This window comes from Geotrypetes seraphini, chromosome 1, assembly GCF_902459505.1.
Source record: "Geotrypetes seraphini chromosome 1, aGeoSer1.1, whole genome shotgun sequence".
Taxonomy (NCBI): Eukaryota; Metazoa; Chordata; class Amphibia; order Gymnophiona; family Dermophiidae; genus Geotrypetes; species Geotrypetes seraphini.
Genome location: NC_047084.1, coordinates 75,220,249 through 75,240,376, shown reverse-complemented (window position 1 = coordinate 75,240,376; position 20,128 = coordinate 75,220,249). Strand labels below are relative to the sequence as shown.

Here is a 20,128-nt window from a genome sequence, read left to right as displayed (position 1 = left end):
TTTCCCTGTAACTTCGAGTGTCCCCTAGTCTTTGTAATTTTTGACGGAGTGAAAAATCGACCCACATACACCCATGCTTCACTCGGGATTTTGTAGATTTCATTCATATCTCCCCTCAGCCATCTCTTTTCCAAGCTGAAGAGCCCTAACCTTTTTAGTCTTTCTTCATACAAGAGGAGTTCCATTCCCTTCATCACCTTGCCCTGAATTTGTTAGTGTATTATATTTTTCTTCACCAATGCATAAATTGAAAACCCAGGCTTATAAATTACTAGCATTGTTCGATATTTATCATAATTCTATTCCCATTTGTGATTGTCTTCTACAGTCCTACTCCTGGCCCTTCATCTGTGAACTAAGAACATAAATGTTTGTTAAGCCATTCTGACTTATCAATTTCCTCCTCTTCCTCCTTGATTCTCACAATGCCACTTTTGCACTTCCTCTTACCACTAAGAGATCTAATAATAAAGTCTTATCCTCTATTTTATCAATTCAGCTATTCTTTCTTACATTTACATCGTTGTTTACCAGCTTCTCTTTTCCAGATATTATTGCATGTCTTATTCTTTCTGCAATCTCTTATAATTTATAAAGGCTTTCCTCCTTTTCCTTATCTTTTCAGTTACTACTTTTAAGAATACAAGCTACCATTTTCTCTTACTTTTCTTACAAAAAGGTTTTTCCTCTTAAAGTAGGTCCCTTCAATTTTGTCCACTGCTTTCTGCTTCTCCCAGATGTTTCCATTCAGCATACACCTTGAGGTATTCAACAAAGTTGGATTTTATTTGACTTCTAGAACTTTCCCTTTTCAAATATCCCTTTCCTATCTTAATATAAAACCACACTTACCTGGTAATCACTGGTTAGAAACATAGAAACATGATGGCAGATAAAGGCCATATGGCCTATCCAGTATGCCCATTTGCAGCATCCACTATTTCCTCCTCTCACTAAGAGATCCCAGGTGCCTATCCCACGCTTTCTTGAATTCTTTGTCTCCACCATCTTTACCGGGAGACTATTCCATACATCTACCACCCTTTCTGTATAAAGATATTTCCATAGATTACTCCTTAGTCTGTCATCTCTTAACTTCAATCCATGCCCTCTCACTCTAGAGTTTCCTTTCAATTGAAAGAGAATCAGGTCATGTATATTTATGCCACGTAGGTATTTAAATGTCTCTATCATATCTCCTCTCTCCTGCCTTTCCTCCAAAGTATAGATATTGAGAATATCTTTATGTCTATCCCCTTATGCCTTATGATGTAGACCACTGACCATTTTAGTAGCCGTCCTCTGGACAGACTCCGTCCTTTTTATATCTTTTTGAAGGTACAGTCTTCAGAATTGTACACAATATTCTAAATGAGGTCTCACCAGAGTCTTATACAGGGACACCAATACCTCCTTTTGTCCTACCATAACATCAGAAACATTTTCCCCATTCGTATTCACTATGTCGAATATGGCCCCCATCACAAGTGGTTTCCATTAAAACGGCTCAATGAAAGATACCATTTACCTGTTAGAGTGGTTTTAAAACACTGCTGTGTTCTACCATCACAGGTCTCTGAGAGCGGTATTGCGATAAGAGCAAGAATTTTTTCTGATTTAGTCTTCAATTTTTGATAGTTGTTCTTCCTGTAAAGAACCCAGGATCCCACTACTACTAGACGAGCCCACAAAAGGGATGCCCCAGTCAACATCTGGCATATTGAAATCACCTATTCGTAGTACTTCTCCTTTCCTAGCTTTATCATGAATGTATTCAATTACACCTCTGACCACTTCTTATGCCTATGAAGTAGGTCTGTATATCACACCAATGTAAATAGATTTTTCATTCGCTCTTTCCAGATTAACTCTCCGTGTCTCTTCCTTAACCCCATAAGCCCTGCAGTTCTTTCTTTTATATTAATTAAAAAATTTTTTTTTTTAATTGTGTTCAATTTTGGAGGCCATATCTGGCGAAGGATAGAACATAAGAACATAAGAATAGCCTTACTACTACTACTATTAATTATTTCTATAGCGCTACCAGATGCACGCAGCGCTGTACAGAGTCACAAAGAGTAAGAAAACAGTCCCTGCTCAAAAGATCTTATAATCTAAACAGGCAAGACAAACAAACAAGATGTCATGGATACAGTTAAGGGGAACGGTTAATCTGCTGGCTGGGTTGGAGGGCAGAGGAGTAGGGTTAAGGATTGAAAGCTATGTCAAAAAGGTAGGTTTTCAATCTGATTTTAAACAAGGGAAGGGGCTTGGCGGACAAACTCGGGTAATTTATTCCAGGCATAGGGGGCAGCTAGATGAAAGGAATGAAGTCTGGAATTGGCAGTGGAGGAGAAGGGTAATGTTAAGAGTGACTTACTGTGTCAGACCAAAGGTCCATTAAGCCCAGCAGCCCGTCCTCACGATGGCCAATCCAGGTCACTAGTACCTAGCCAAAACCCAAAGAGTAGCAACATTCCATTCAGAATCCTAAAGAATAGCAAGATTCTGGAATCCCAAGGAGTAATAAAAGATTCCGGAACCCCAAAGAGTAGCAACATTCTATGCTACCGATCCAGGGCAAGCAGTGGCTTCCCCCGTGTCTTTCTCAATAACAGCCTATGGACTTTTCCTCCAGGAAATTGTCCAAACCTTTCTTAAAACCAGCTACACTATCCACTCTTACCACAACCTCTGGCAATGCGTACCAGAACTTAACTATTCTCTGATGGAAAAAAAAATATTTCCTCCTATTGGTTTTAAAAGTATTTCCCTGTAACTTCATTGAGTGTCTTTGTAGTTTTTGACAGAATAAAAAAATCGATCCACTTGTTCACTTTTGTAGACTTCAGTGATATCTCTCCTCAGTCATCTCTTTTTCAAGCTGAAGAGCTCTAACCTTTTTAGTCTTTCCTCATATGAGAAAAGTTCCATCCCCTTTATCATCTTGGTCCTCTTCTTTGAACCTTTTCTAGTTCCGCTATATCTTTCATGAGATAAGGCGACCAGAATTGAATGCAATACTCCAATTGAGGTTGCATCATGGAGCGACACAGAGGCATTATAACATTCTTAGACTTGTTAACCATCCCTTTTTAAAAAAAATTCCTAGCATCTTGTTTTCTTTTTTGGCCGCCACCACACATTGAGCGGAAAGTTTCATCTACAATGACACCCAGATCTTTTTCTTTGGCACTATCCCCCAAGGTGGACCCTAGCATCAAGTAACTATGATTTGGATTATTCTTCCTTATGCGCATCACTTTGCATTTGTCCACATTAAATTTCATCTGCCACTTGGATGCCCAGTCTTCCAATTTCCTATAGTCTGCCTGCAATTTTTTATAATCTGTATGCGCTTCATAAACTTTGAACAGTTTAGTTTAATTTGCAAATTTAATCACCTCACTTGTCGTTCCAATTTTGAGATCATTTATAAATAAGTTAAATAGCACCGGTCCCAGTACAGATCCCTGTGGGATGCCACTATTTACTCTCCTCCTTTGAGAAAAATGGTCATTTAAATGGTAAGGATTTTGAGCCATAAGAAGTATGAGAAGAGACTGGAAAACCTAAATATGTATACTCTGGAGGAGAGGAGGAACAGGAGAGATATGATACAGATGTTTAAATACTTGAAAGGTATTAATATAGAACCAAATCTTTTCCAGAGAGGGAAAAATGGTAAAACTAGACGGCATAAATTGAGGTTGCGAAAGGAAGACTTAGGAGTAATGGCGGTGGATGCCTGGAATGTCCTCCTGAGGGAAGTGGTGGAGAGGAAAATGGTGACGAAATTCAAAAATGTGTGGGATAAACACAGAGAATCTCTTATTACAAAAAAAAAAAAAAAAAGTGGTATACAAGTCCCAATCCCATTAGAAAATGAATGATTTAAATTAAAAAACTAAGGCAGACTTACATGGTCTGTGTCCCATATATGGTGATTTGGTGTAGGATGGGCTGGAGAGGGCATCAATGTGAACTCCAATAACTTGAAACATGAGGACGTTACTTCTCAGAATTTACAGTAGGTATCCTGCACATAACGGGATGGTTGGATAGGCTGTTGTGAGCTTGGACGGCAACTCCAGCAGTTGGAGCCTAGGACAGTACCAGGTGGCCATTACAGTCTATGACCCAGAAATATCCAAAGAAAAAAGACAAGTTAATTTAATCATGAATTTATACCGTGTATAACTAATGGGCAGACTAGATGAACTGTTCAGGTTTTTATCTGCCATCATTTAGTTTCAAACAGTTTTTATTGATGCAAACATCATCGAATACAACAGGGCTGTGGAGTCGGTAGATAAATGTTCCGACTCCGATTCCTCAGTTTTTTTGTACTTCTGACTCCGACTCCAGGTATCCGAAATTTTCTCCTACTCTGACTCCTCGACTCCGACTCCACAGCACTGGTTAATTTTCAGATCGTTAAAATGGAATGTCAAGTTGAGAGAAATGAGCATTTTCGACACCACCTTCTTTTTGCTTTTAATCAAGGTTCTAAGGCCACAGAAGCTGCTCGCAACATTTGTGCTGTGTATATAGTGGGTGCTATAGCTGAAAGAATCGCTCGTGATTGGTATGCCAAGTTCAAAAATGGAGTCGGTAGATAAATGTTCCGACTCCGATTCCTCAGTTTTTTGTACTTCTGACTCCGACTCCGACTCCAGGTACCTGAAATTTCCTCCGACTCCTACTCCTCGACTCCAACTCTGATTCCACAGCCCTGGAATACAATAAATACAACATCAAAGCACATCAATAATGCATCAACTATTATAATATAATATACATAATAAAAGACAAATTCCAATTTCAATAAACCCCCCACTTTATCTATATGTGTTTGAACCTTTACCGTCCCTCTCCACCACACCCCTCCCCACCTAATAGCACTTTCTTCCCAATGATACTCTCTTCATTAACTTAATAAAAACCCAATTAAGAAATCCAACTTAAAATCGCACTACGGCCCTTAGGATGCAAATCTTGCAAATATGAATCCCAGATTTGTATAAATAACATCTTTCGCTTTCTTATAATTCCAACATCTCTAGCTTCCCAAATGGCCAACTGATGTAATTGGTTCCACCAATGCCAAAACCTTACTATGTTACATAAAGGAATTACAGAATATGGAATTCCCATTATACCAACAAAAGGAAACAATACAGATATACATATTTATTTATTTCAAAAATGTATATTCTGCTACATCCACAGTTCTGAGCGGATTATAATTTATGTAAATTGCAATGACTTAAGACACATTAAAAATAAACTTCCCTCTCTGTCCCAGATGGGCTCACATTCTAAGCTAAAGTGCCTAGGAAAATGGAGAAAAATAAAATAAAGTAAAAATAAAAAAATAAAGAAAATATCATACAGAATCCATCTAGCCCAACGATAATAATAATAGGAAATAACAGGAAAATAATTCCTATCATTAAGCGCCGTAATCCACTATTATTCCTAAAGTCCAATCATTGAAATCTTATATATACACAGATGACATCACAATTATCATCCCCTTAACCTCACTGACACAAGAGACAGAACAATTCACCTCATCTGTCCTCACCAAGGTAGAACAATGGACTACACAATTCAAATTAAAACTGAACCCAGAAAAAAACAAGATTTTCTTGGCAAGTCCTAACTACAAGCTAACTAATACCTCTCTGCAATTAAACGGGTTAAATTACCCAATTAATTCTACTATCAAAATCCTTGGAGTCATCCTGGACTGATGCCTGACTTTTGAAAACCATACCAATGCTCAGGTTAAAAAATGCTTTTGCGCCCTTTGGAAACTTCGCACCATCAAACACTATTTTGACTTCCTCTCTTTTCGACTGCTGGTTCAATCTCTAATCTTAAACATCTTAGATTACTGCAATATCATATACTTGGGATCCTTCAAGAAAACCATCAAACGATTGAGAGTCATTCAGAATGCTGCCGTCCGTCCGTCTCATTTTTGGTCTCAAAAAGTCAGATCATGTAAGCCCGTATTACAGAAAACTACACTGGCTGCCGATGGAGGCAAGGATTATCTTCAAGTTTGCCTGCCTCTGCTTCCAAAACCTTAACAGGTTCATCCCTAATCTACCTGTCACACCATTTTGAATTTCTAGGCACCACCTGCACACGTAGTGCCTACCTGCTTGCTTTTCCATCCTTGAAGGGCTGTATCTACAAGAGATTCCTTGATAGATCTCTGTCATTCCAAGCAGGCAAATTTAATTTAATTTAATTCTTATATACCGCTAATAACCATGAGGTTTCTAAGCAGTTTACAAAAATGATGCATTAAAGATACAATAAATAAAAACTAAATAAATAACATAGGTACTTGGAAATTCCCTAACTGTCCCAAAGGCTCACAATCTAACTAAAGTACCTGAAGAAACAGTATGAAAAATAAAAATAAAAAGACAGAGGTAGAGATAGAGATAGAAATGAAATATTCCAACAAGTAATGAATAAATAATTTAAAGATAGAATTAAAATAATAATTAAAGTAAACAAAATAGAGAGAAACAGAAACACACTCCAAATGGGATAAATGTCTAACCACCCTCATTTCAAATGTACCCTCCTACCAAACCTTCAGGAAATCAATTAAAACCTATCTCTTTGATAAATTTCTCTGACTCCCTTCCTGCCTTGTTGTATCTCTGAAATGCCTCCGGATATACTTGACTACTCTTAACTTGCTAATGTAATTTGAAAATCTTCTTCTGTAACATCGCTGTCTGTGTACAGTCTCTTCCTCTGTAAACTACTGTGAACTGCTGTGGTATTGCGGTATACAAAATAAAGTTATTATTATTATTTCTCATGAGCCTTAAGAAATTGCTCTAACTGCAATGTATCCACAAAAATATACGGTAATCCTTCAGCTGTTCATACATAAATTCACATTATAGTGCCACCCATTTTAAGTTGCTATTAAATATACAGATTGTTACAACAATAATTTGCTCCAGCACCATGTAATAAATAGATATCTAATCATAAAAAATTATGGTTCAGGTGTAGCATAATTATAAAGCAGACCCCAAATTACCAATACTAATTCCAAAAATACTAGGACTAAGGGACATGCAATGAAGCTACTAAGTAGTAAATTTAAAACAAAGTGGGGAAAATATTTCTTCATTCAATGCATAATTAAACTCTGGAATTTGTTGCCAGAGAATGTGGTGAAAGCAGTTAGCTTAGCAGGGTTTAAAAAAGGTTTGAATAATCTACTAAAAGTCCATGAGCTATTATTCATACGGACTTGGAAAACCCTACTGCCTATTCCTAGGATAAGCAGCATAAAATCTGCTTTACTCTTTGGGATTTTACCAGGTACTTTTCAAAAAATCATTTCAAAATTTTAAGAGACATCTAAAAACACATTTTTTTCAAATGGCTCTCTCGAATTGAATAATGGAATGGGGACCGCAATCTGCATTAATTTGTACTGATTCGTGTTAATTTGGATTTATTTCCTATAACAGTTTTAGGGCTCCTTTTACAAAAGTGTGCTAGGGCCTTAACATGCGCAATAGCGCATGTTAAATTCCCGAGCTCACTAACCACTACCGCCTCCTTTTTGGGAGGTGGTTAATTTTTAGCTACCGCACGCGGTAATTTTGTGCGTGTGCTAAAAACCCTAGCGCACCTTCGTAAAAGGAGCCCTTTGTGGATATGTTTTAGAAATGTTCATTTCTTTCCTTTCTATTTTCTAATGGAGTTCCTTTCTTAAATATGATTAAGTTGTGATGTAAACCGCTTTGATCCTTTTTTGCCTTTATAGGCGGTAAAGAAAGATTTTAATAAACATAAACATACTTGTGACCTGGGCTGGCCACTATTAGAAACCGAATACTGGGTTTGATGGACCTTCGGTCTGTCCCAGTATAGCAACTCTTATGTTCATTATGTTCTTGTGTAATAGAGGAAATCCCATTGCTACATGTACAGATGAAAGTTCAGCCTCTTTAGTGAAATATTTACCTAACCATAGATCATGAAAATTTGATACTGTCTGCAGATTGCACAAAGCAGATGGAGATGAGTAAATTATTAAGCTTCCAATTTCTTGGTAGTTTACACATTTAATTTCATTTGAAAAAGAGAAACATAGAAATATGATGGCAGATAAAGGCCAAATGGTCCGTCTAGAAGCTAAATTGTACAATATGCAAAGTACAGTAAGGCAAATAACTTTGTCATGCACTGCCACACCTTCTTGGAATACACTTTTTGTTATACAGGGACTGTCTGCAAATCAAAAGAGGTCACATTTGCAGCAGGTGATTGATTATCTGTATACTGATCACTTCTTTTCTTGATAAATCACCTGGCATTTTTAAATTCACTCACCCATTCATAGGGTTACCATATGGCTCCAGAAAAAGGAGTTTGGATTGAGACATCTGGGTTTTACTTCCATTGCTTTCAGTAGAAGTAAAACCCGGAAGTCTCAATCCATCCTCCTTTTTCTGGAGCCATATGGTAACCCATTCATATGCTTTCAAGTGCTATCACTTCTGGCAACAAAATTTAGTAAAGTCATTAAGAACATAACATAGGAATTGCTGTACTGCCACGCTAACATCCAATCGTAAACAAATTCAGGTTGAGGTGTCAGTGTCAAAGAGAAAAAAAGAAAAGGCTGTTGCACCCAGGGAAGGGTTACAGGTGCCATAGGCTCAAGGGGGAAGGGGTAAAACGCGGACCTGACGGACCTCGCGGATCTAAACCCACAAGTCCTTAAAAATCTCAGGTCCGTGCTGCTTGTACTTAGTTTCTGGCTCTGACAGACCTTGGTGACAATTTAGCGCTGCATAGGGAAGGAAAAGTAATAATAATAATAATAACTTTATTTTTGTATACCACAGTACCAGAATAGTTCAGAGCGGTTTACATGACAAGAGACTGTACATCTACAGCAAAATTTACAAATAAGTCAATCAATCAATATAACTTAGCGAGTCAGGAGCAGGCAAGAAGGAGATAGAGAGGTTATAAACAAGTCAATCGGCGTGGCTTAGGAAGTCGGGTGCAGGTAGGTGGGAGGTGCAGGTAGGGAGAAGGCAGGTAGGTGGGAGGTGCAGGAAGGTGGGAGGTACAAGACATAGTTAAAAGTAGAGTTACAAGGAGGGCGGGAGTCAGAGATATTTGTCAAAGAGATAAGTTTTGATTGACTTCCTGAAAGTTTGGTAGGAGGGAGAATTAGAGATGAGAGTGGATAGACATTTGTTCCATTTGCATGCCTGGAACGCCAGGGATCTGTCGAGGAATCTCTTGTAGATGCAGCACTTTAGGGACGGGAAGGCAAACAAGTGGGCGTTACGTGTGCGGGTGGGGCCCGGACGGACAAAGTGATCTGATAGGTAGATTGGGGACGAGCCTGTTAGGGTTTTGAAGCAGAGGCAAGCAAATTTGAAGATAATCCTCGCCTCCTTAGGCAGCCAGTGCAGTTTTTTGTAGAAGGGGCTTATATGGTCAGATTTTTTGAGATTATAGATGAGTCGAACGGCTGCATTCTGAACGAGTATTAGGATCCGTCAGCGCTAAAATGTCACCAAGCTCTGTCAGAGTCAGAGACTGGTGCTGGAGCGGTTCTACAACGAATCCTTTAAATTAAAAAAATTTAAATTTTTAAAATTTAAAAATCTGAGGTCCGCGGCTCTGACAGACCTCAATGACATTGTAGCACTGACGGATCCTAATACTTTTCCTTCCCTATGCAGCGCTAAATTGTCACCGAGGTCTGTCAGAGCCAGAAACTAAGTACAAGCGGCACGGACCTGAGATTTTTAAGGACGTGCGGGTTTAGATCCGCGAGGTCCGTCAGGTCCATGAGGTCCGCGTTTTACCCCTCAAGGTATAGTACCCTGTATAAGCATCTCCACTCCTATTCACAGCATAAGAACTTAAGAATAGATAGTAACAAGAAAATCATTCCGTTAAATATAAGCCAAAAAGAGCCTATTAGAATGCATGAACTAGTGAAAGAAAGAGTCTCTAACTGAAAGGAAAAATAGATTTAAAAAAATAGATTATATGATTATACTAGCTGATGCCCCGGCGTTGCACGGGTATTTAATTATAGCAATAACACTGTAAATGGATTCAAATAAAGATACTTTATAGTGGTGAATGAAATTATTTTTTTACAGCTTAATAAAAAGCACAATATTCAAATTATAATGTGAAATATTTGACAAAATGAATACAATACAACTAACGCAAAACGTGATTATAAACAACATTTTTAGTTTCACCTCCTGGATCAAGAACATATAAATTCTTGAGTGAACCCACCCTTGAGCAAGCAACATAGAGTTGTGGGCCGCGAGACCCCCAGAACATATCACCCCAAGTAGTGAGGGATCTGCATACCAAGTTTCGTTCAAATCGGTCAAGCCGTTTTTGAATTACTGTGAGAATGGCAGCTTTTTACATTTTTTCCATTTTTTCCATTGACATGAATGGGTGAAATCTGATTTACTGTTTGTAGCTCCGCCCACGTGTGCAGGTGGGCCGCGAGACCCCCAGAACATATCACCCCAGGTAGTGAGGGATCTGCATACCAAGTTTCGTTCAAATCGGTCAAGCCGTTTTTGAATTACTGTGAGAATGGCAGCTTTTTACATTTTTTCCATTGACATGAATGGGTGAAATCTGATTTTCTGTTTGTAGCTCCGCCCACGTGTGCAGGTGGGCCACGAGACCCCCAGAACATATCACCCCAGGTAGTGAGGGATCTGCATACCAAGTTTCGTTCAAATCGGTCAAGCCGTTTTTGAATAACTGTGAGAATGGCAGCTTTTTACATTTTTTCCATTGACATGAATGGGTGAAATCTGATTTTATGTTTGTAGCTCCGCCCACGTGTGCAGGTGGGCCGCGAGACCCCCAGAACATATCATCCCAGGTAGTGAGGGATCTGCATACCAAGTTTCGTTCAAATCGGTCAAGCCGTTTTTGCGTGATCGCGGCACATACACACACACATACATACACACATACATACCTCCGATTTTATATATATAGATTTTCTTTTTGTTCCTTCAATAAAATGTTTGAACATAAAAAGCCTCAGTTATTGGAGAGGTGTACCCACACTCTTCCACCCTGACATCATAGGCAAAAAACTTTCACAGGTGGTGTTTATAAAGAAACAGTGAGCAAAAAGCGTGGAGGGGCATAATAATAATTAAAAAAAAAGGTCTAAGTCCCCTTTTGGCCTAAGGCCCTAAATGCTGAAATGTCCATTCTAAAAAAAAAACATCCAACATGAGGTTTTTATTAGAATGGTCTACCTCTACGTTCATCAGTTTAATTGCCCAGACCACCACTACGTCTAAACTTAGAACACATTATCAACCCAAAAATTGCCCAAGTACCAAACGCCCAAAACAAGATCTTTTAGGCGAAGGAGGGGCCAGTCCTTCACCTAAAAGCTGGATTCTGTAACCAGCGTCTGTCAAAAACAACAATGAATACAGAATCCCCCCCAACGATCGTGGCAGGAGAGATAGGGGAGTCGAGAGAGGGTGCGCCGTGGGCAGGAGGGCCTGGGATCCCTCCTGCCCATATTTGCGGGAGTCGGGGGGGTTCGGGGGCTCTTGCCTCAGCAGGAGGTGTTGGGCTCCCTCCTGTCGGTATTGTGGAGGTTCAGGGGGAGGTGGATCATGATCGCGGCAGAAGAGATGGCTGCAAATGTGATCCACCTCCCCCGAACCCTGACAATACTGGTAGTAGTGAGCCCAACCTCCTCCTGCTGAGGCACACGCGCCTGAACCCCCGAGGAAAGCCCCCCATGTTCCCCCCACCCGACACAATGCCGGTAGGAGGGAGCCCAACCCCTCCTTCTGAGATGACCCCCACGATCTCCCAACCAACACAATACCAGTAGGAGGAAGCTGAACCCCCGATTGGCCCCCCTAACCTCATGCACCCTGACACCTTGCCCCCTCACCCCCCTCCTGCCCGTATTTTAGGGGGGTTGGGGTTGCGCCGTGGGCAGGAGGGCCTGAGATCCTTCCTGCCTGTATTTTAGGGGAGTGGAGGTCGCCTTGGCAGGAGGGATTGGGCTCCCTCCTGCCAGAATTGTCTGGGGGAGGCGGGGGGGTCACCTAGGCAGGAGGGGTTGGGCTCCCTCCTGCCGGTATGGTTGGGGTTTGGGGGTGGATCGTGGCAGGAGAGATTGGGCATCTCTCCTGCTCTGGTTCGCGGCAGTTCGGGGGTATCACAATCGCGGCAGGGGAGATGAGCCATCTCTCCTACTGTGATCGTTGCGATGGGGGGTGGGCAGGTTGCCGGAGCTGCTGAGCTGATCACGGCAGCTGCGATCAGCTCAGCGACCCCTTTTCAGAACTTATACCTGTTTTGTCTAAGTCAAAACGTATAAGTTCCGACTGGGCAACCTGCTAAAGTTTTTGATTATACTTGCTGTATGACTAAGTCTTGGTCGGCCCACCTCCCGCCCTTTCCCCTCCTCTAAAACCGCCTCTTTTCGCACTAGGCATTTAGAAGCAGGATAAAAGCCTAAGCTGGTTTTAGATACATCTAAAATCAGCTTTGATTATCGGTACTTGGGCAATCTGGCTTTTTGATTGTCCAAGTACCGATTTAGGCCACTTTTTGAACGTTTTTTAAAATTATTATTATTACGGGCCCCATAGCCGTTAGAGAAAAATTGTGCTACAAATGCTACTATGTACCAGAACGATACACTGCACGAAATCAGGCCAACGATCGTTTCGTTGCAGGACGCCACTGCTTCAGGGCCTGTACAAATCCCCAGCTTTTTGTGAGAAGATCCAAACTTCTGCTAATAGTGGCCAACCCAGGACACAGGTACCTGGTAAGATTCCAAAAAGTAAAGCAGATTGTATGCTGCTTTCTTTCGCTATTTAGTGCATTCTAATGGTTCATAGACAACCCCGCGAAAGACAAAGGCACGCGCCGACAACTGTGCGCAAGACGGAGGTGCGCACCGAAGAAAATTACAGTTTTTAGGGGCTCCGACGGGGGTTTTGTTGGGGAGCCCCCCCCCCACTTTACTTAATAGAGATCGCGCCGCGTTGTGGGGGGCGTTGTGGGGGGTTGTAACCACCCACATTTTACTGAAAACTTCACTTTTTCCCTGTTTTTAGGGAAAAAGTTAAGTTTACAGTAAAATGTGGAGGGTTACAACTTGTAACCCTCCACATTTTACTGTAAACTTAACTTTTTCCCTAAAAACAGGGAAAAAGTGAAGTTTTCAGTAAAATGTGGGTGGTTACAACCCCCCACAATGCCCCCACAACGCGGCGCGATCTCTATTAAGTAAAGTGGGGGGGTTCCCCCCATCGGAGCCGTAAAAACTGTAATTTTCTGAGGCGCGCACCTCCGCGTTGCGCTCAATTGTCTGCGCGCGCATTTGTCCCGGCGCGCTTTTGACCTGACACCATTCTAATAGGCTCTTTTTGGCTTATATTTAACAGAGTGATTTTCTTGTTACTGTCTTAAACTAAACTAAACTAAACTAAACCTTAGGTTTGTATACCGCGCCATCTCCGCAAGCGCAGAGCTCGGCACGGTTTATAGAGTTAAGAGGAAAGGAACTACAATAAGGGATAAAGGAGAGGGACTAAGAGGAAAGAGAGGGACAGAATACTGGAGAATGGGAGAAGATTAGATTTTTGCAAAGAGCCAAGTTTTCAAGTGTTTGCGGAAGGATTGGAAGGAGCTTGAGTTTCTGAGTGGGGATGAGAGGTTGTTCCAGAGTTCTGTGGTTCTAAAGGGGAGAGATGTTCCAAGTTTTCCTGCGCGGGATATACCTTTTATAGAGGGGAATGATAGTTTCAATTTTTGGGAGGGTCTGGTGGAGTGTGGTTTTGAGGAATTCCAAAAGAGTGGGATAACGGGAGGAAGGACGCCATGTAGGATCTTGAAGGCTAAGCAGGCACATTTAAAGAGGACTCTGGAGTATACTGGGAGCCAGTGAAGCTTGTCTAAGTTCCCTCCGTTCCTCATTGTTGTGAGAACTTAAGAATAGCCATACTGGGTCAGACCAATGATCCACCTAGTCCAGAATCCTGTTTCCAACAGTAGCTAAGCCAGGTCGCAATTACCTGGCAGAAACCCAAATAGTAGCAACATGCCATAGAAGTGCATGGTATGTATAAAGAGAGGGAGATAGAGAGAGACATTTGCATATATGAGAGGCTGCTGAAAAGTTCTCAGTCCAACCAAGAAGAGAATGATGTGGAGCCATGAAACTTGAGTTATTCCACACTTTTCATTTTGCTTCATGTCATTGAAATGCAAAGTGAAATGGTGGTACTATTTTGGCTTTTGCCAGGTACTAGTGACCTGGATTGGCCCCCATGGTCTGACCCAGTAAGGCTATTCTTATGTTCTCCTATATAGCTATGTAGCACTGCTCGATGTACGCAGAGCTGTACATTAGAACTTTCAAAACATGGTCCCTGCTCAGAAGAGCTTGCAATCAACTTAACAATGACAAGTAGGGGATTGGTGAGTTCATCGAGCATGAATGCCTTACAGAGTGGGATTAGTACAAGTAGGAGGTTGGGGAGTTCATCTGGGGTTGGGAGTTAAAAGCATCCTCCAAGATGTGGGCCTTGAGCCTGATTTGAATCGAGCCAGGGACAGAGCTTGATGTAGTGATTAAGGGAGTCTGTTCCAGGTGTAAGAAACAGCACCAGAGATGGAAGAGTCTGGAATATAAATTGCTTTATACCCATGAAAGGTGATAAGGGCCCATTTTCAAAAGATAAGCATGTCCCCCAAAAAACGGCATAACGTGGCACTTGGACGTTTTAATTGCTAAAACGTCCAAATCGCCATTTTTGAAACCTATTTTCTAGACCGTTTTCGATGGCATTTGTCAGCAGTTCATTAAGCCACAGCCAGGGAAACGTCTAATCGCGGTCCCGGTTTCCCGCGACCAGGACCAGGAGGATTAGTACTCGGGAAGAAGCACAAAACAAGCCGAGACAGGCGGACGGGCTGCGGCAGGTGCCCCCCGTAGCAGCCCGGGACTTTCCGGCAGGCTGCGCCGAGATCTGCCCCAACATGCCCGCCCCCTTCCAAACTACAGCCTGGCTGCTTCTCTTTTTTTATCGCCGCAGTTCTTATAGCACAGCGCTGGCCTCGGAGCTCCGCCCCCTCCGCTTATAAGCACCGCGCCGGCGGCTCGCCCTACAGTACAGAGCAGCGCGTTGCAGCGGCGGATGTACACAGTGAGGCGACTGAGACCGATACGCACGTTCTCGCCCGTGACTTTTTTAATCCTGAATCCAGAGGAAAGCAACCAGACAAGCATGATTCCTGTGAGAAAGCGGAAGAAACTGAGCCGGCGGCCCTCGCTTCCCTCTGCCGCAGGTACCGGCGCCTTCGTCCCCCTTAACAGCTCGGGGCTCTTTATGCTCTCTTTCCTGTCGTTTGTACTTGCTCTGCCGCCTCTTCGTGAAACTGACTCTTCCTTTGTTATTTCTTAAGGTGGAACTGGAACTATGAGAGATCGGCTCTCCCACCGAGCCCAGTCTAGGACATCTGGGGAAGGTCGTAACAGAGGTGTGTTTCCATTTCCTCCTTTGGCGGTGCACTTGATCTGTTACTGTTAACTCTTTAAGGTTCCTTCTTTGCTCTAGTGTAGATGACTAATGAATAGCAATACATACAGCATTTAAAACAACATAGTTTAGTGGGTCAAAAAATAAACTTCCACTTTGTGATGTATGGGATGGGTTGGGGTTTTTTTGGTCTGTCTTATCTGTTTAGATTGTAAGCTCTTTCGATCAGGAGCTGTCCCCTTTGAGACTCTGTACAGCGCTATATATGTCTGGTTGTGCTCAAGAAATAATTAGTAGTAGTAGTCAGTGGCGTAGTGGGGGTGAAAGGCATCCAGGGCGCCGCCCTTGTCTCCACCCCCAATCCTTCTCCAATCCTGCCTGCCATGTGCGTGTGTCCCCCCCCCTTTCCTTCCACCTCTGTCTAGTTGAAGCTGTTGCTCATGGTGGTCAACAACGTGTCACTTCCTGTTTGCAGCACCCAGAAGTGACATCGGCGGGAGACCGCAGTGAACAACAACTTCAATTAGATGTATGGGGAAGGGAGGCGCACGCGTGGAGGGGAGGAATGGGAAGAGGCGAGGGGGTGGAGAAAAGGAGGGTGTGCATGTGCCCCTCCCCCCCAACATGGCACCCAGGGCAGACTACCTCCCTCCCCCTTACCACGCCACTGGTAGTAGTAAGAATTCCTAAGTGTAGGGATGCGATATGTTTCTCAACTTGCCGGATCATAGCTTGGATACAGAGTAGAGAGTTGCACGGGGACAGAAATCTCACCCATCCCCACCAGGATCCTCTCCGTCCCCAACCATCCCCGTCAGGATCCTCTCTATCCCCGCCCGTCCCCACCAGGATCCTCTCCGTCCCCGCAAGGAATTGCCTCCATCCCCGCCCGTCCCCATAAAAAGCAGCAATTACTTCTGACAGGATCATCAATTCCACAGTTTCTTTTGTGTTTGCGCTGCTGTTTTCCTTGTGGAATCTCTTTGGTGGAACCCTTTTTTTTGTTTTTTGTTCAGATAATTAACTTATAAACCCCCTCTTTTACTAAGACTGACGTGTCCATTATATTATATGGACGAACCCTGCTTCCAAAGCTTTCCATCCCCATGGGAGTCCCGTTGGCTAGAGGGGGGTCCCCGTGGGAGTCCTGTGGGCCAGAGGGGGTCCCTGTGGGAGTCCCGTGGGTTAGGGGTGGATTCCCGCGGGACTCCCACAATCCCCGTTTCCATGCAGACCTCTAGTACAGAGCTACCGGTATCTGTTATTAATCTAGGATCACATCTCAGGTGGTTGGAATTTACATTAAAAATATATCAAGATCTGTCTCCTTAAAATATGTTCGGTTCTTATACAAAATTCCTTTTCTAATTGCACCCTTTTTTATTATTATTTATTTATTTTTCCTTTTCCCTCTTCTTTCACTTTTTATTTTTATTTTTTTAATAATTCTTTATTAGTTTTCAAGGCAAGTACAAAAGCGCATTAGAATTTACATACAAGAATTATCATAAACAGCACTTACATTCGATCAATGACAATACAAAATATATTTTCCCCCCTCCCTCCCACCCGGGCCGAATTTTCTCTTTTTAGATTCCCCGTCCTATTGTTTTTTCCATATATGTCTCTCCTCTGAACTTTAAAAATATTAAATTGTAGTTCTATCCCCTCTCCTCTTTTTGTATTAGTTGGTCAGTATGTCCAATTGTCTACCCCATTATTTTAAAATTGTGTTTAAAAACATGTTTATATTTTATTGATTTTTGTATCTCGCTTAGTAAAACTAAATAAGCGATTCATCAAAGTCCAATAAAAACTTGAAATTTGCAGTTCTGCATTTCAAATATTGTGAAGGGGGGAAAAAAATCTGACCCAGTATAGGTCGATAAGTAGGTTAAATGAAGTCATCATGGGATAATAATACAGTATAGCCTGTGAGATTTTCATGATGTTTTTGTGCTTAGTATAGGGTGGATACTGTAATGCCTAAAGAAATTCATGAGTCACTTTTTAACAAGCTGGATGTATTCCAAACAAAGGAAAACAAGGCATGTTAGAATCACTGTGGTTTATTGGGTTGTCACCTGACTCCGTGTTAAGCGGAACAGGATAATTGAGTCCTCCTGGCTTTACCCTGTTGAGTTTGAAATAGGGAAAAACCAGGACTGGATTAGCTTTAGGACATGGCATCTCTTGGAGAAGTGGTAGAAGAGGACTTGAATTGAGGTTGCAGGTTAGTACACTCTGGAGTGACATCAGAAAATACTTTTTTAGGAGAGGGTGGCATAGTCTGGAATACTCTCCCAGAGGAGGCAGTGCAAACAAACAAACAAACAAAAAAAAGACAGAACTCAAAAACGCTTGGGATAAACACAGAGGGCCCCCATAGAAAAAATAATCAATCAATGCAAAATTTAAATGACCTTCACACATAGAGCATAGAGAACTGGTACAACTCTGGTGTCCTTGTCAGGAAGACTGGATGGACCATACAGGTCTTCATCTGCCGTCATTTACTATATTACTTTAAGTAGCTTATTAACTGGAAAGCACTCGAATCATGTAGGTTACTATGGTACTTTGTGTGTCCAAATGCTTTGAAAATGAGCCCCTAAGGATATAAGACTGACAGTAGATTAGATTTGCACTTTATTCTCAAGTAGTTCTTTTTTATATAGATATTTCAAGACTTTTGAGTTAATTACATAAAATACATCCATGTATTTGCTATGTGCTACAATTTGCAAAAAAAAAAAAAAGTTTCATTTCTACATTTCCTGTAGTCACATCCAAAATGCCTGGATAATTAGCTTATCCTGTTGGCATATTATGTATTGTTGCCTAGTGATGCTACATTGGTCAAACTGTTCACTGGTATTTTCCTTTATTTTTCAGACCGGCAAGAGGCCGTTGTCGAATGTGCATCCCAGCTGCGCAAGATTGGCGACAGATACGACCTAAAACAGAAGATTCTTAATGCCATCTCCAAATTGCTGTGCCCGGGAACTTGACCCCGGGGCTCATAATGGAGTAACCCAAGTAGTGGGAGAACGTCGCACATTTCCATGCAGTGTTGCAGAAGAAGCAGGATCCCAGTTCTGTATATTCCTGAGATGGTGACCGGCTGGACTTCAAGATACGATTTCTGTGGAAAACTTTGATTAAGAATTGTCGCTGTGTGGATATACAGTGACTAAATGAGCCTGGCAAGAGGCATTCGAATAGAGAGTTTACAGAGTTTTAAATTGTAGACTGAAATATTTAAACTGCTTTATAGAAAGCCATGATGATTTGTGATTCTGATTTTGACCTTCAGAAAAGGAGGTGGCTTTTTTTGACTAATTTTACCTTAGTTAGTGAACTAAGTCCATTCCTACATACCTCTTCCAGTCAACTGCTTTACCATGAAAGCGCTGTTTCCTGCTGTCTGCTGTGTTAAGCAGGAAAGAAGATCATTTCAACCAGGGACTCAAGTGGTTTGAAACAGACCATAACACTTATGGGAATCTCATGTCAAGCGTTCGGACATAAAATCAGTTGTGTCATAGAATTCAAAATATACATCTTTTTGATGTAGAAGAGAGTAAAGCATTGTGAAGTGATATTGCTTTTGGCGTACATATAGATTGGTTATTCTCATACACACATGTTTCTGTCATTTTCCTGGAGGAGAGTTTCTTTTTTAGATCGTACCTTTGTACTGGCAGCTTACAAATTAAGGGCCCGATTCGATATATGTCGCCTAAGCTATTAGCGCTGACTAGTGTGGCACTTAAGTATGATTCTATAAAAGTTATGTGCACCTTTATAGGGTCTCACCCATTTAGGCCAGGTTTTTCTTGGCGCTTAAGTTGCACCAGTCAAAAAACATGTGCATACACTCAAATCCTACCTTGTAGGCATCCTTCGCCCCATTGATTTTTTTTTTTTTTAATTATATTTTTTTAAATGCGCGTTCCGATTGTTCCATTAGACAGTGGTAGGATGGCCTACTACCACCTACAGTCGTGCCGCCGTATTTAGAATCGGGTCCAAAATGCGAGAGCAACTTTAGTCAACAGGCCCCCTACATGTGTAAATTTAGCTTATGCCAGTAGCTCAGGTACAGAGAGCTTACAATTTTAAAGGCCTCTTTACTAAATTTCTCCCATTTTTGTTGCTTTGGGAAAAAAAAAATGCAACGCCCTTGGAGGTGATATGCAGCCCACAAGAGTCTGCATAGTTTAAGCATCGGCTGCTAGTCTGCACCTAGATAGCCAGGTAGGAAGGGAAAAAGACTGGGATTTTTACACTGCCTTGTTGTAGTTATACAACCACACTCAAAGCGGTTTACATACAGGTACTTCAAGCATTTTCCTTATCTGTCCCAGTAGGCTCATAATCTATCGCACCTGGGGCAATGAAGGATTAAGTGACTTGCCCTAGTTGCAACCAGTTATGATAGTGTTTTTGCCATTTTAATTGTATCTGAATAGTTCTTGGTTACAATAGTGCCATTAATTGGGTAACTCCCCCCACTCCTTGGT

The 20,128-nt window shown here is 41.7% G+C and overlaps 1 protein-coding gene across 1 annotated transcript; it reads left to right on the top strand.

Annotated features, from left to right (window-relative positions):
• Nucleotides 1–15,243: 15,243 nt before the first annotated feature.
• Nucleotides 15,244–19,190, top strand: PMAIP1 (phorbol-12-myristate-13-acetate-induced protein 1). The gene is made up of 3 exons (XM_033933487.1): nt 15,244–15,411; nt 15,529–15,603; nt 18,498–19,190. The coding sequence occupies exons 1-3, from the start codon at nt 15,261–15,263 to the stop codon at nt 18,611–18,613; spliced, it is 342 nt and encodes a 113-aa protein (XP_033789378.1). The 5' UTR covers nt 15,244–15,260; the 3' UTR covers nt 18,614–19,190.
• Nucleotides 19,191–20,128: the final 938 nt, after the last annotated feature.

Bases quoted from the DNA above. Each gene is read 5' to 3' on its own strand.
- PMAIP1 (XM_033933487.1), top strand. From the start codon at position 15,261: ATGTACACAGTGAGGCGACTGAGACCGATACGCACGTTCTCGCCCGTG. The intron at 15,412-15,528 runs GTACCGGCGCCT...TTATTTCTTAAG, and splicing joins CTCGCTTCCCTCTGCCGCAG to GTGGAACTGGAACTATGAGA. The intron at 15,604-18,497 runs GTGTGTTTCCAT...TTTATTTTTCAG, and splicing joins TGGGGAAGGTCGTAACAGAG to ACCGGCAAGAGGCCGTTGTC.